Source organism: Halichoeres trimaculatus, unplaced genomic scaffold, assembly GCF_033239565.1.
Source record: "Halichoeres trimaculatus isolate MK-OKI-2021-1 unplaced genomic scaffold, fHalTri1.1 fHalTri1_scaffold_5, whole genome shotgun sequence".
Taxonomy (NCBI): domain Eukaryota; kingdom Metazoa; phylum Chordata; class Actinopteri; order Labriformes; family Labridae; genus Halichoeres; species Halichoeres trimaculatus.
In genome coordinates this window covers 36,075,437-36,091,946 of record NW_027437183.1, presented here as the reverse complement: position 1 = coordinate 36,091,946, position 16,510 = coordinate 36,075,437, and the positions used below count along the sequence as shown (strand labels likewise).

The following is a 16,510-nucleotide window of genomic DNA, read 5'->3' as shown; positions in this document are numbered from 1 at the left end:
TACCTTGGCTTTGGGAAACAGCCCAGGTGAGGGTTCCATAATAACGCGTCACTGCTTCCTCCTTCTACAGAGAGCGAAGTTGCAACAAGGCCCGCCACCTCTCTCCTCATCTTTATTCAGGTTTGTACGCTTTGAAAACGAATGGAAATTCATTAAAAATCTTCGGTGAACTCTAAAAAAGCTTCATGGATGTTAAAAAGTAGGTTAAAGAATACGATTTAAGATCTGTAGACACACAGAAACTTTACTCTCACTTTGTGTTTTTGCTGGCGTGGTTCATAACGTCTTTTATTTGACAAAATAAGAGTCTGTTTTTGTTTCGACTCCAGTTAATTTCATATTGTAATAAAAGTTCTGTTGCTTGTGTAATATTTTGCTTCAAAGGTAAATACTATAACTACAGTTTGTGGTATCTGTAAACTTTGCAGTTAGGTGTGGTTACGTGACGCAGTAACATAAACTAATACAAGGCACATCAGAATCAGAATGCAGAAAGAACTGAAACTACGTACACATCATATATGTATATATGTATATATATATATATATATATATATATATATATATATATATATATATATATATATATATATATATATATATATATATATATATATATAGATAGATAGATAGATGGATAGATAGATAGATAGATAGATAGATAGATAGATAGATAGAGAGGGAGAGAGAGTATTGAGATTTTTTATGTCCCTCTGCTGCCCCTAACACCTCAAATACACCAGATATATCGACAGTCCAACTCACTTCTGCTGCCTGTTGACAGCATTTGTGGGTGCTAAATGATGACAGTTGCATCTCCTCCTGCCAGCATTTTGTGCAGTCAGATGATCTGCATATATTCTACTCATGAACACAAACGAGCTAAACGGATTGCATGTGCTATTTCACTCATGTGACAGACACAATCCTTGGTGTAAATCAGCTTTGCATGGGTTATCAAGTTTGCACTAAACAGCAACCTCTGGTCTAAAAATATGAGACAATGCTGAAGTGTTGAAACCTGCTGTTTCAAAAGTTGTTGTTCAAAGCAGAAATTAACCTATTTACAGCCTGGTCAAAAAACATCGCCTATCTCAATTGGATTTCAGCCTGTGTCAAGTTTTTCCCGATTTTTTTAACATCTGATTATTCAGAGAGGCAATATAGAGATTTAAGGCAAAGGTTCACAGTAATGAGATGTCACGTTATATCTAACCTGCTCTCCTAAATCACCAAAAACATCACAACATAATAATTTTGTGTCAAGTTCATTAAGTTCATTAAGTTAAAGCCACACTTTTCAAATAAAAAGACACTATCAATTCCTTCATTTAAAGAAAAGATAGGAGAAGTTCAGAAATGGATCATGGGTTATGATTTGTAATTTATGCCAAGAATGGGATCACAAAGTGTCTTCACAGAAACTGTGAAACTGAAATTATAGAGCTGAATTTAGCTGATTATGAGCCAGAACGTCAGGTTCAAGCTCTGTGTGTGACTGAGGGGTTTGAGTATGATTCAATGTGTGCTTCTCTCCAGTAGAAAGTAAGACACAAAGGAAGTTGTTGCAGAGGATCTCTGTCGGTGTGACAGGAGCTGAATCACAGGGTTTGAAAGAGTTAAAACAATAAAAAGAAAGAAACTCAGTTTTTTTCAGCTCTCTGGTGATCACAGACCTTTCTTTAGGATCTCATATGACACTTGAAGCTGAACAGGTCTGAACTTGGCTCAGACACTTTTATTTATTAACTGTTGAGACTGTGAAGGGAAGAGCGTGGATGAAGAGGTCAGAGGTCAAACGTCTTCCAACACGACTGAGAGGAGGGAGAACTGCTGTGTGTGCTGTGAAGCTTGTTGTAATGAATGAACATGTTGTTGTGTTTGTGTGAAGGTGGGGGCTCTGCTATGGATCAGAGTGAGGACAGAGAGGAGGGAGCCCCTCCCTCTAAAACCCTCCCTCTGTGTGGGGACCATGAGAGCCAGACCAGAGCTCAGAGGTGAGACCAGGATCTCTAACTGTCCATGGACTAACATCACTGTACCATCATTATTCACACTTACAGCTGTGTGTGTGTGTGTGTGTGTGTGTGTGTGTGTGTGTGTGTGTGTGTGTGTGTGTGTGTGTGTGTGTGTGTGTGTGTGTGTGTGTGTGTGTGTGTATGTGTGTGTGTGTGTGTATGTTTTGAAGTGAAAAGTGTCAGAATGGACCAGACTCTCCTGGATCTGCTCCCAGCTGTGTCTCCTTAAAAAGTGACAGGTCTATGAGAATACCGATTTTCTTCAAATCTGTGCATCAGTCTGATCGTCTAAAGTAAGAATCCGTTTCAGCGTATTTATCAAAAATCAAAATTTAGAAAAGTTTGTGGTAAATTTCAGCAGAACTCAAATCTGGAAGATTTTCTGTGTTCGTGTTTGTTTATCAGTGTTTGTGATTCTGTCAGGGTCCAACATGAGAGACCAGACTCTCCTGGACCTGGACCCAGCTGTGTCTCCTTAAAGAGTGATGACTCTATGGATATACGTCATTATTTCAAATCATCAGAGCTTGGATTTGATGAAAGGTGAGTGTTTCAAAGGTAACTTCCTGTTGTTGTGTGTGAAACATTTGATCCTAACTGTGCTTGGTGTTTTCTCTGTGAAGGTGAACATGTTTCAGTCTTTGTGTTTCTATCAGGATCCAACAGCAGTAAACAGGACTGGAGGCAGAAAGACCTGGACTCAGCATGTCTCTTCATGTGTGTCCTGTGTTTGTAGGAGGATCCAGCAGATAGAGTCTATCACATGAACACTGTGTGTCACTCTGTTAGAAACACTCCATGATCTTCTGTTTGTTCCTCAGAGTTCAGAGATCAGAGGCTCCCATTGGTCAGTCTGCCCAGCAGCATCACACACAGCTGGACTCCATATTGATGGTGTGTAAATGTCCAAACACAGCTCCTCCTGAGCCTCAGAGCACACACTCATTGTGTTTGGAGCTTTCTGAATGCTTTCCTGATCACACTGCAAACATCATCTCTGCCTGAATTCTCTTCACACTCAGTGTTTGACTGATTGAATGAAGCCGCACATTTCTGAGCTGCTCACACTCACAGGTCAGAGGTCATGCTGGATGCTGCTCTCACACATACTCAGACTTTGTCAGCAGAGTTCATTTCATAGAAACTTGATTTGTAGAAGACAGGAGCATCCACAGACTAAGAGGTGGAGCAGCTTTGTGATCCAGTCTCCATGCCGGACTCTGCAGACCAGCAGGTTTTCTGTCTGTCACACATGATCTGATCTGACCTTCTACAAGTTCAACCTGACATTTTCTTCTCTTCCAGCTGCTCCAGGAGAACATCATCAGCTTCGTAAAGAGCCAGCTGAAGGAGATCCAGAGAGCTCTGAGTCCAGATTACCCAGAATGCTTTGAGAGTCAGAGGGAGGATGAGGATGAAGAGCAGAGGAGGAGCAGAGAGGCCTTCCTGAAGATCACTCTGCACTTCCTGAGGAGAATGAAGCAGGAGGAGCTGGCTGACTGTCTGCAGAGCAGTAAGAGGATTTGAACACATTTAACATGATGGAAAGAGGAAATGGAGACAACATGGGAGAGGTTTACATTTCAAACTCTGCTCTTAACATGACGCTCACATTTGGATCACATCTATGAGCTGTGACAAACTGTTCACAACTGATGAGCTGAAGAGATTTCAGAGAGGAGCCAAATCAAATCCATCCTGATGTCTGAAAGTTGAAACTCATCAGACTGATTGTAGCTTCACATCATTCATTACATTTCTGTTTTCTTCATTCAGGAGCTGTTGTTCCAGAGGGAAACAACAGGAAACCCAACCCTTCTGAACCAGATCTACACAGAGCTCTACATCACAGAGGGAGGGACTGGAGAGGTCAATGAGGAACATGAGGTCAGACAGATTGAAGCAGCATCCAGGACACCAGACAGAGCAGAAACTAGCATCAGACAAGAAGACATCTTTAAAGGCCCACCTGGAAGACAGGAACCAATCAGAAGAGTGCTGACAAAGGGAGTGGCTGGCATCGGGAAAACAGTCTTAACACAGAAGTTCACTCTGGACTGGGCTGAAGACAAAAGCAACCAGGACATCCAGTTCACATTTCCATTCCCTTTCAGAGAGCTGAATGTGCTGAAAGAGAGAAAGTTCAGCTTGGTGGAACTGCTTCATCACTTCTTCCCTCAAACCAAAGAAGCAGGACTCTGCAGGTTTGAAGAGTTCCAGGTCCTGTTCATCTTTGACGGTCTGGATGAGTGTCGACTTCCTCTGGACTTCCACAACAACCAGGTCCTGACTGATGGTACAGAGTCCACCTCAGTGGATGTGCTGCTGACAAACCTCATCAGGGGGAACCTGCTTCCCTCTGCTCGCCTCTGGATAACCACACGACCTGCAGCAGCCAATCAGATCCCTCCTGAGTGTGTTGACATGGTGACAGAGGTCAGAGGGTTCAGTGACCCTCAGAAGGAGGAGTACTTCAGGAAGAGATCCAGAGATGAGGATCAGGCCAGCACCATCATCTCCCACATCAAGACCTCCAGAAGCCTCCACATCATGTGCCACATCCCGGTCTTCTGCTGGATCACTGCTACAGTTCTGGAGGATGTGCTGAAGACCAGAGAGGGGGGACAGCTGCTCAGGACCCTGACTCAGATGTACATCCACTTCCTGCTGGTTCAGTCCAAAGTGAAGAGCATCAAGTATGATGGAGGAGCTGAGACTGATCCTGTCTGGAGTCCAGAGAGCAGGAAGATGATTGAGTCTCTGGGAAAACTGGCTTTTGAGCAGCTGCAGAAAGGAAACCTGATCTTCTATGAATCAGACCTGACAGAGAGTGGCATCAACATCAGAGACGCCTCTTGGTACTCAGGAGTGTTCACACAGATCTTTAGAGAGGAGAGAGGACTGTACCAGGACAAGGTGTTCTGCTTCATCCATCTGAGCGTTCAGGAGTTTCTGGCTGCTCTTCACGTCCATCTGACCTTCACCAAGTCTGGACTCAACCTGATGGAACAACAACAAGCAACAACATCCTTGATCTCCAGAAAAAGAAAAACCAAACCAGCAGTGACACATCTCCATCAGAGTGCTGTGGACAGGGCCTTACAGAGTCCAAACGGACACCTGGACTTGTTCCTGCGCTTCCTCCTGGGTCTCTCTCTGCAGACCAATCAGAGTCTCCTGAGAGGTCTGCTGACACAGACAGGAAGTGACTCACAGACAGGAAGTGACTATTGGACCAATTTGAATACAGTCAAGTACATCAAGAAGAAGATCAGTGAGGATGTGTCTGCAGAGCAAAGCATCAACCTGTTCCACTGTCTGAATGAACTGAATGATCGTTCTCTAGAGGAGCAGATCCAACAGACCCTGAGATCAGGACGTCTGTCCACAGATCGACTGTCTCCTGCTGAGTTGTCAGCTCTGGTCTTCATCTTACTGTCCTCAGACAAAGATCTGGACCAGTTTGACCTGAATAAATACTCTGCTTCAGAGGAGGCTCTTCTGAGGCTGCTGCTAGTGATCAGAGCTGCAAACAAAGCTGTGTGAGTGAATGAGTGAATGAGTGAATGAGTGACTGAGTGAATGAGTGAATGAGTGAATGAGTGAGACATTAGAAACAGAATGAATTCTGTTCATGACACTGAAACCATCTGTTTGTTCTCTTTCCATGATCTCCTTCAGGCTGAGTGGATGTAACCTGTCAGAGAGAAGCTGTGAAGCTCTGTCCTCAGTCCTCAGCTCACAGTCCTCCAGGCTCAGAGACCTGGACCTGAGTAACAACGACCTGCAGGATTCAGGAGTCCAGACTCTGTGTGCTGGACTGAAGAGTCCGCACTGCAAACTGGAAACTCTCAGGTCAGAATGAAACTGAAATTTAACTCTTAGGGCTCTAATTTTGTGGCGCAGCGCAGGGCCTCCGCTGGCGCAGCCTGCGGAGTGCTAATTTCGTGCGATGCACCACTGTGCACTGCAAATTTGACAATTTGGTAGATTGTCTCTGTAGAGATGGGTGTGACTGTGGGCCAAGGGGAGTTGACGGCGCACCAGGAGGAGGTGTTGGCAGATTCATGTTGGCGGAGTGACAATTTCGTGCCAAAAAAGTGTGCTGAAAGCTCGCCAGCTCCAACCTGGGCCCTGTTCTATGAAGCAGGATTACTGCCTAGCGAGGTAGCTTTGAGGATAGGTTCTGGATTCCCTGTTCAACGACACGGGATCACTCCTCAGCGAGGCGAGTCTCCATGGCACACTGACCAATGAGCCCTCATGAAAAAATGGCTTGTCCGTTCTTAGAGGATCCCGTGGACATCGGAGCTCGCATTGTCCGAGGAGCACTCCGGCGCGCGAGAGTTTTCAGGGACCGCACCGACCCACTCTCTTTTTAGGATGACCACCTTTATGAAAGTTACCGGTTTTCCAGGGAGGGGTTGGTAGTACATGACACTTTCTACAGGTAGTTAAAGGGAATGAAGAACTCTCATTGCCGTAACAAGATCTTCAATGCCAACACTTCTGTTCCATGACAATATTTTATAGCCCGTATCAAAATTGTGACAGGAATTCATGTAGGGCTCATGTGGGCTACATATCACACAAAAATGTAAACACGATAGGAATGAACAAATGAATAAATTAATCTAAGAAATAAATTAGGTATGGTGCATGTTACAGTAAAAGTGCACGGTGAACAGTTCTATTTCAGGATGATAATGGCACAAAAGATTTTTTTGCACTACACTTGCGCATTTAGACTGTCAGCAATTTTCTGCCAGCACTCCTTCTGTGCTTTAGCAGCGACGGTGCTGCTTTTAACGTTAATTACATGTTTCAGCTCGTCATACTTCCTCATGATCACCTCCTGCTCCTCCTGTGTGAAGTATGCGGGCCTTCTCTCTCTGGCCTGCTTTGACGCTCCAGACTGCTCCATGTTCGCGATTGGTCAGATGCAGCAGGCTCCGCCTTATATGCGTGCACGCGCTCATTGCCGAGCTGGATCCACTTATGAGGTTGATAACCTGCGTCGTAAAACCGAGTAGCGAGACCGCCAGCTACTGTGCTCAGTTCAGCGAGGTAGCTCCAAGGTTATCTCGCTAGGCTGAACTTGCTTCGTAGAATAGGGCCCAGGTCTATCCTCGGCGCAAAGCGGAGCGACAGGCGCACATGTGCGCACATGCCAACAAAGCCTCAGAGGCAGGTTTCTAGAGTGTCAGGCACATTTTAATGCAATAAACAATCACAGCAATCACTATTTAATGTAACTGTCTGAACCAGCATATACATTTATATCTATATTAACTGTCCCGTCACATCTGATGTCAGATTAAAGGAAATTTGATGCACATCTTACAATTAAACAATAAACAGCCTTAACATCTGATACTGAGTATATATCTGGTTCTCTCATTTCATTTCATTTAAAGAAAAGAGGGAGAGGAAAGACGAAGAAAAAAGAGACAAAATAAATGTATGTCACTCAGGATTTACCTGTGATTTCCCCATATTTCTCTGTTTTAGTCTTTATTTTTTCAACATGACCTAAAAAGATGGAGTACATTATTGTAAGGAGGATGAGGTGGAGACACTGGGAGAGTATACAGTATATCACCAAAGGTTCTGCTATTTGGCGATGACAAACCAGGAGTGCAGGTGGATCAAAAGTATTCTGAATGGATAAGCCAGCTGTGTAACTGTCTCTTCATTTTGTACTCCTATTAATGACAAAGGAACAGATTACATCTGTCCCGGGAGCTGGCCCACACGGTGACGCGCTTCGTGTCCTCCGATGCACCCCGCTGTCCATTCTCCTGCTGCAGGGACAGCGGCTCTGACCGTCTCTGTTATTGGGTCTATCCAGACACTGTTTCCGTGGTGCTGGGGATCACTCAAACCAATCAGACGCTGCGCCTCGGCCGCAGGGCATTTAAAGGCGAGGAGAGGCACTCATTTAATTGGTAAAAACAGCGCTCAGCTGTGTTAAACCCACTCAAGGCTCCTCTCTTCCCTCTTTTTTTTTCTTCCCTTGTCTGCATTATCTTTTCTGCTGAGCACTGTGTCAGATGACAGCGTTGAAAAGACCAATGCATTTTTTTTCTAGCAGTCAGAGAGATGTGAATATGATTAACTGCTATAGTGACCATCACCAGCCCTCCCTGTAGGCTACTCCATCATCCTAAACTTTATTTAACCCCTGATGTGGGGGCCCCCCCACACAGTCCCCAAACCGCCAGGCCCAGGGACAACCCCCTGTTACCCCCAACCCCCAGAACCCTAAGTGTTATGAATTTGCCCGAAAGTGATAATATAAACAAAGGTGCAATGTGTGAGTGGTGAAGTGCAATTACGAGGCAGGGCTAGTAAGGGCCGGGCCAAACCACCCACAACAGCGCGAGGGCACGGGAGTACCACCGAACGGCTCCCTGAACAGAAGGACCCAGGACCCACAAGCGACAATCCAGACGAGCCCCAGTGAGCAGGTGCGCTCAGCATGAACACTCCCCCCCCAGTAGACTGCGGCACCAGAACCACCGGCCCAGTGCCCACCAGGAACCTCACTCAGGCGGACACTGCCCCCCAGGGGAGGACCCCAGGGCACCCAAACATCGAGTCCCCGGTGCCCACCCCCTGCCCGAGCCACCAGAGGAGGTAGGACCAGCACCAGGGGACACCCACCGCCATTATCCCCTGCTTCATGGCAGGATCTGGAGTCGCCCCACCCAGACCCAGTGGTACAGCCAAGATGATGCAGCCCCCCCTGGAGGTATGCCAGGCCCCAGCGGCCGACCCCAGGTGGACAGGGGCCCCCAACCCCCCGCGAAGGGAGAGGGGGGAGCAGGTGAGGGGGAAGGAGGAGGCCGCAGGGCGGACAGTAGGAAGGAAAAGACACGGGTGCAGCGCAGAGGAGCCCACCACTCCCAAGCCCCAGGGCCAGCCAAGGCACCACCGCAAGAGGAGGCCAGCACCATCCCCAGACCCTGCTGACTGAACACGGACCCAGCAGCCACAGGGAACAGGAGGGAAGGCACCGAGCACCGCAGCACCCCACAGGAGGCCGCTAGGCCAGTTAGCCCCACAAGGTAGTGGGCCAACCTGGGTATTTAAGTGGAAATATGTCTCCGACCACCATCACCAGAGTATATTTACCTCCTTTGGGACCCACGAAGCTGTGCTATTTCCTCCTCTTTAGTTCCCAGGAATCCGTGCTATATAAAACAAGTAGAGGAGAGGGAAAACAAAAACAAACAACTAGCAGAAAAAAGAAAAAAAAAACGAGAGAACAGAACACGAGGGGGCAGTACTAGCTTTCATGAGAGGAATCTTTGGTTAGGAATATAAATATGCTAGAAAAGGTTGCCATATTGAGTCCTGGTCTTCGGTCCTTTGCCTGTTTGATTCAGTTAGATTTTCCATTGATATGTGGTCGGCAAGGAGGTTTTTCCAAAATGTAATATTTATTGCTTGTTTTGATTTCCAGTTCATGAGAATAGTTTTCTTAGCAATGGTTAGAGCTATGAGAAGAGGTCTATTTATTTTCATTTTATGGTTTAATGATGATAAATCCCCAAGCAGGCACAGTGAGGGGGACATAGGGATGGGGCAGCCCAAAATATTTGAGAGAGATGTGATAATATCAACCCAAAATTGTTGGACAGGTGTGCAGTTCCAGGTGGCATGAAGGTAAGTGTCTGGAGTGTTTTGGGAGCAGTGGGTGCAAGTGTCAGATTGTGCTAAACCCATTTTAAACATCCTGTGCCCTGTAAAGTGAACCCTGTGGATGATTTTGTACTGGATTAGTTGGATATTACTGTTGGTGCTCATGGAGAAGGTGTTTTCACAGATTTGGTTCCAGAAGTCAGCATTGGGGGTGAGGGCCAGGTCTTGTTCCCACTTTATTGTTGGTAGTGATATTGATTTGTCTAAGTTAGCAATTATGTCATATATTTTGGACAATGATTTTTTCATTATGGGGTTGATTTTAATTAGGTCCAAAGTTGAGGCGGGTAAGTTTAAGTTTGTACGAGTGATATCGAATTTAGAGGTAATGGCAGATTTAAGTTGTAGGTATTTAAGAAAATGGTTTTCCCCAATGCCGATTTCCTGGACCAGATCAGAGAATGGCAGCATAGTGTTATTTGTGAAAATGTGTCTAAAATGAGCGATTCCCTTCCTGGTCCATGTATGGAAGTTAATTGATTTTTTGTTGATTTTGATATCCGGATTGTTCCAAATTGGTGTGTAGTCTGACAGAGTGAAAGAGGTGTTTGTGATTTTGTGGAATTTCCACCAAGCTTTCAGAGCTGTAGATATGGTTTGACTTTTAAAACATGGGTGGAGTTTAACTGATTGATTTAAGAACGGTAGGTCTGAGATTTTTATTTCTTTACAAAATGTTTTTTCTATGTCTAACCAAGTGTCGCATTATTGACTAGTGTGGATCCACTTTGTGATATACTGCAGTTGGTTTGCTAAGAAGTAGTGGAAGAATTGTGGGGCTTCTAAGCCTCTGAGATGTTTGGGTTTCTGTAGTGTGGATAATTTAATCCTTGCTGGTTTATTTTTCCAGTAATATTTTGAAGTGATGGAATCTAGAGGTCTAAACCAAGTGCGTGTAGGGTGAATTGGAGTCATTGAGAATAAGTAATTTATTTTTGGTAATACTGACATTTTAACAGAAGCTATTCTGCCTGTGAGAGATATTGGTAGGTTCATCCATCGTCCAAGGTCATCCGTAATTGTTTTCAACAGTGGTGTAAAATTTAGATTAAACAGCTCTGACAACCTGGAGGAGATGTGAATACCCAAGTATGTCAGGTGACTGGTGCATATCGGGATAGGTGATGTATGGGTTGCCACATCCCAACCGCTGTTTTTAATGGGAAGAATACTTGATTTAGACCAGTTTATTAAATAATCTGATCGATGGGAGAATGATCGGATTAAATTAATTGTTTCTTTTAATGATCTAGATTGGGATTTCTGATATAACAATATGTCTTCTGCATATAAACTGATTTTGTGATGAGATGTTGGCGTCTCGATAATGTTACTATTCTGGCGAATGGCCCCTGCTAGGGGTTCAATAAAGATAGTAAATAATGAGGGGGAGAGTGGGCACCCTTGCCTAGTTCCCCTGTGCAATGTAAAGTTTTGGGATGTTTGCCCATTAGTGATGACTGTGGCTGAGGGTGAGGTGTAGAGAGTCCTAATCCAGTGAATAAATAATGGTCCGAAACCAAACTTCTCCAGTGCAGGAAACAGGAAGTCCCAGCTTACCCTGTCAAAGGCTTTCTCTGCGTCTAATGAGACTATGTATGTGTCTGTTGACTGTGATACTGAGTACTGCATTCAATTAAATAACCTTGTATTATTAGAAGAATGCCTTCCTTTTATGAAACCAGTTTGATCTGGGTGGATAATAAATTGAATTACCTTTTCTAATCTGTGGGCTAGGGCTTTGCTGATCATTTTCATGTCTGTATTGATTAGTGAGATCGGACGGTAGCTGGATGGAGGAGTTGGATCTTTATTAGGTTTTAACAGGAGGGAAATTGTGGCTGTGTTCATGTTGGAGGGGAATTTTTGACTTTCTTTTGACTTCAACAATGACTTTGATGAATATGGGTGACAGGATTGACCAGAAATGTTAGTAAAACTCTGCAGGGAAGCCGTCAGGCCCAGGTGATATATTGTTTGGCATGAGTATGAGAGCTGCAAATAATTCTTTTGTTGTTAATGGTAATTCAAGTGATTCTTGTTGTTCCCCGGTGAGATTCGGTAAGTTAATGCTGGATATAAAAGACTTAATGTCTTCTGGGTTTTTGTCATTGTCTGGAGAGTATAGATTTGCATAGAACTGTCGAAACACTTCATTTATTTCATCTGGAGACTGTGTAAGCTTCCCTGCTGAGTTTTTGATGACAGAGATTGTTGTTTTTTCTTGGTTTTGTTTAATTTGATTTGCAAGATATTTGCCGGATTTGTTCGAATGTTCAAACTTCTCATGTCTCAGTCTTTGTAGTAAAAATTGAGATTTCTGTTTTCTGAGTTCATTATATACTTCTTCAGAGGGGTTGGTAGAGTTTATGTTTTCTAGTTCTTGAATTTTCTTTTCTAGCTTAATTTCCTGTTCTTTTTCCTTTTTTTTTATTCACGGAGAAGGAGATGATGTGTCCATGTAAAACTGCCTTTCCTGTTTCCCATAAGAGAGAGGGTGATATTTCTGGAGTGTTGTTAATGTCTAGGAAGGAAGCCCACTCCCTTTTTATAAAACTGTCAGATTCTGGGTCCTGTAACAGAGAAGTGTTAAGTCGCCATCTTGTACTGCGTTTGTGGGGGTGGTCTGGTCTTCAAATTATTGACACAGGTGCATGATCGCTAATGAGGATGGGGTGTATATGTGATTCTAATATATTCTTGATTATTGAATTACTGACTAAAAAAAAGTCAATTCTTGAATATGATTTGTGGACTGGAGAATAAAAAGAATATTGTTTTTTAAAGGGATGTAGCAGTCGCCAACCATCGCAAAGACCAAAATCACCCATGAACTGGTTAAGTAATGCTGTGGACTGCCAGGGACGTTTATTAGCGGGATTATATGTTTTGTCAATAGATGGATCAATTGTGGTGTTGAAATCACCTCCATTCTCTCCTCCCTCTTTTCCATTTGCGCGGAGGGAGGCGTGGACGCGCACCTCTGTGCTCCTCTGCGCTCCTCTGCCCTCCTCTGCGCTCCTCTGCGCCTTGACTGCGCCTTGACTGCGCCTCTCTTGGCACTGCAGGAAACTTGCAAAGTGCTCTGGTCACGCCCTGTCTGCGTGGCAAAGGCCGGCACAGGGCAGGTGCGCCTTCGCTTGCGCCTGGTCTACAAAATTAAGAGCCCATTGTGTCAGAAAATAATGCAGTTAGTTTAAGAGACATTAACACACAAAGTCTCTTATGACTCTGAAGCCCCTTAAATTATCAGTGAAGAAAAGTGAAAAGTCAACATATTCAGTCAATCTTTTCCAAAGTTGTCTAGAAAAAAAATATACAAGAAGGACACAGAAATCATCACGTACTGATAAATAAAAACAAACATGACTTTTAATTATTTTAAAAGTAACAGGTTAATAAAATGTTCATGTCTTCAAAGGTTTCATGGATGTAACCTGTCAGAGAGAAGCTGTGAAGCTCTGTCCTCAGTCCTCAGCTCACAGTCCTCCAGGCTCAGAGACCTGGACCTGGGTAACAACGACCTGCAGGATTCAGGAGTCCAGAATCTGTGTGCTGGACTGAAGAGTCCACACTGCAAACTGGAAACTCTCAGGTCAGGTCTTTGGCTCATCCTGCTTGAGGTCAGAGATAAAGAAATGGTGATAATCAGTGGACTTTTTCTTATTGTCTGATTCTTTTTCTAACCTCAGACTGTCAGGATGTCTGATCACAGAGAGAGGCTGTGCTTCTCTGGCCTCAGCTCTGAGCTCCAACCCCTCACACCTGAGAGAGCTGGACCTGAGCTACAATCATCCAGGAGACTCAGGAGTGGAGCAGCTTTCTGCTGGACTTGAGGATCCACTCTGCAGACTGGACACACTGAGGTAAAAGCAGACAACAAGAGCTCAAAGACTGAATCTGTTTGATTCTTTTCAGAGCAGTGATTGGAGCTGAACCAGGAAACACACAGAGCAGCAGAAGAGCATCAAATAGAAAAACTCGGTTTCATAGAAACAGCAGCATGTCTTCACTTCTTTGATGGTTCTGTTCTCTACAGAAAAAGTCCATCTGAGCGTTCATCCACTAATAATGTGTGTGAGCAGAAAGAAGGCAGATGTTCCATGGTCAGATCATCAGGATGATTGAAAAGATGGAGAAATAGAAAGAGCTCATCTCTAGGAGACAGTGCTGTCTGATCAAATGAACAGGATCAAATATTATAGAAGTGAATTTTTCCTCCTGACTCCTAAAAAGAGCGACTAGTTTAAAGAGACAGGTCAGAGGTAGAGCAGGATTTGGCCTTCCTCATTTCAAAGAGGACATGAGAAGCAGAACGTGGACTTTATGGATCCAAAGAGCAACAGGCAGCCTTTGCTTTTTGACTCTTTTTCTTCTTCTTTTTCTTCTTCTTTTCCTCCAGGATCTCCACACTGTCAGAAAAAGTGACAGAGTGATGGAGACAGTTGGCTCAGAGGAGTTTCAGCCTGTTTCTCTGTCACAGGGACAAACTGAGGATCACTGCTTCATGTTGAGCAGCAGTTAGGACTCATGTTGAACAGAAAATCACTCTGACTGTGTTTCTTCCTCCAGGGTGGACCATGGTGGACAGCAGAGGTTAAAACCTGGTCTGAAGAAGTGTAAGTGTGGAATCACTTTGACTCCTGATGAGCAAACAGCAGACTGTCAGCTAACAAAGAATGAAGCCTTCAGGTGTGTCTGATGATAAACTGCTGCTGTGTTGTGTCTTTTTCTCTCCATCAGATTTCTGTGAACTCACTCTGGACTCAAACACAGCTCACAGAGAGCTCAGACTGTCTGACAACAACAGGAAGGTGACACATGTGAGAGAGAATCAGTCATATCCTGATCATCCAGACAGATTTGACCGCTTTGAGCAGCTGCTGTGTAGAGATGGTCTGACTGGGCGCTGTTACTGGGAGGTGGAGTGGAAAGGAAAGGTTGATATATCAGTGAGTTACAGAGGAATCAGCAGGAAAGGATACAGTGATGACTGTAGGCTTAGATCTAATGATCAGTCCTGGAGTCTTATCTGTTTTGATGGATTTTACTTTGTCTGTCACAATAACAGAAGAACAGAGCTCCCTCTCTCCCCTTCCTCTGACTCTGGCAGAGTAGCAGTGTATGTGGACTGTCCTGCTGGCACTCTGTCCTTCTACAGAGTCTCCTCTGACTCACTGATCCACCTCCACACCTTCAGCTCCACCTTCACTGAACCTCTCTATCCTGGGTTTTGGTTGTCTCCTGATTCCTCAGTGAGTGTGTGTGTTCCTCAGTGAGTGTGTGTGTTCCTCAGTGAGTGTGTGTTCCTCAGTGAGTGTGTGTTGTGTGTAGGAGGGAGAGTCTCCTCCTCTCTACACAAACACAAACAGCTGCTGAAGAAGAGTTTAGCCTCTGCACTAACACACACAAACTTCAGCTGATCCTTTGACTCTTTCTATCCTGTCACATCAGTCTGAATGTTATCAAAGAGCAGGACTCAGAGGAAAACTGGATCACTCAACTTTACTCATTTACATCTCTATGATGAAAAAATCATCCAGAATTTTTTTCTTTGATGTATTTTAGCTTTGACTCATATATTAGACAAACTGTTTTGTTAAATCATGAATCAGAAAATTAATCTGACACAAACTCAGGATTGATTAATATATATATATATGTAATATGTAATATGTAATAATATATGTAATATGTATTTTGTTCAATCGGTTGAAGAGTTAACACATAACTTTGATGGTTTAACAACAAACCATGTGGAAGCTACAGAACAAGGCAACCAGTTTAACATCACAGAGGTAAATGAAGCAAAAGTTTCAGAAATAATCAAAAAGTTGTCAAACTCTAAGGCAAAAGACATGTACAATTTGGATGCACAATTCATGAAAAAGTACAGCTCCATATTGGTTGCTCCCCTAACTCACATTATTAATTTGTCAATTAGAGAAAATACATTTGCAATTCACTGGAAAAAAGCTGTCATCACACCAATCTCAAAAATGGGTGACTATGATCTGGTCAACAATTACCGCCCCATCTCAATTCTCCCTGTATTGTCTAAGGTACTTGAGAAAGTTGTGACAGACAGGTTGTAGAGTTTGTAGAGACCAATCAACTTCTTCACCCTAAACAGTTTGGTTTTAGATCAAGGTATTCAACAGAAACTGCAAATACTTGTTTTGTTGAAAACATAAAACAGTCTCTTGACTGTGGTAATGTTGTGGGGGCAGTGTTTCTGGACCTAAAAAAGGCATTTGACACTATCAACCACAACATTCTACTTTCCAAGCTTTCATCTTTTAAGTTCTCTAAAAACTCAGTTAATTGGTTCAAGTCTTACCTTCTAAATAGAGAACAGTGTGTAAAAGTTGATGGACAAACATCATCCTTTTAAAAAAAACACAATGGGAATCCCCCAAGGGTCAATTCTTGGCCCTCTGCTTTTTAGTCTTTTTATAAATGATATGCCCAAAACGTGCCCAGACATTGGCATCCAGCTTTATGCTGATGATGCAGTCATTTATGCTCCTGCTAAGTCCCCTAGCAAGGCAGCAGAAATCTTGACTGACCATAGGTATGGAGTCCAGCAGTGGCTGGAGTGCAATCATCTCGTTTTAAACCTTAACAAGACAGTGTCGATGTGCTTCTCCAAGAGGAAACGGTGTCAACTTGGAAAGATTTTGTGTGAAGATAAAGGCTCAAGAAATACAAGAAGTCAATGAATTCAAATTCTTGGGAGTCATTTTAGATCCACACCTCAGGTTTGATAAACACATGAAGAAAAT

The 16,510-nt window shown here is 43.8% G+C and overlaps 1 protein-coding gene across 1 annotated transcript; it reads left to right on the top strand.

Annotated features, from left to right (window-relative positions):
- Positions 1 to 2,202: 2,202 nt before the first annotated feature.
- On the top strand, positions 2,203 to 15,004 carry LOC141790159 (NLR family CARD domain-containing protein 3-like). Its single transcript, XM_074669838.1, is given in 11 exon segments — positions 2,203 to 2,311; positions 2,442 to 2,561; positions 2,840 to 2,912; positions 3,324 to 3,528; positions 3,745 to 5,560; positions 5,700 to 5,873; positions 13,147 to 13,320; positions 13,418 to 13,550; positions 13,781 to 13,800; positions 14,298 to 14,344; positions 14,469 to 15,004. Coding segments are annotated over 11 exon segments (3,348 nt in total). The 5' UTR covers positions 2,203 to 2,261.
- Positions 15,005 to 16,510: the final 1,506 nt, after the last annotated feature.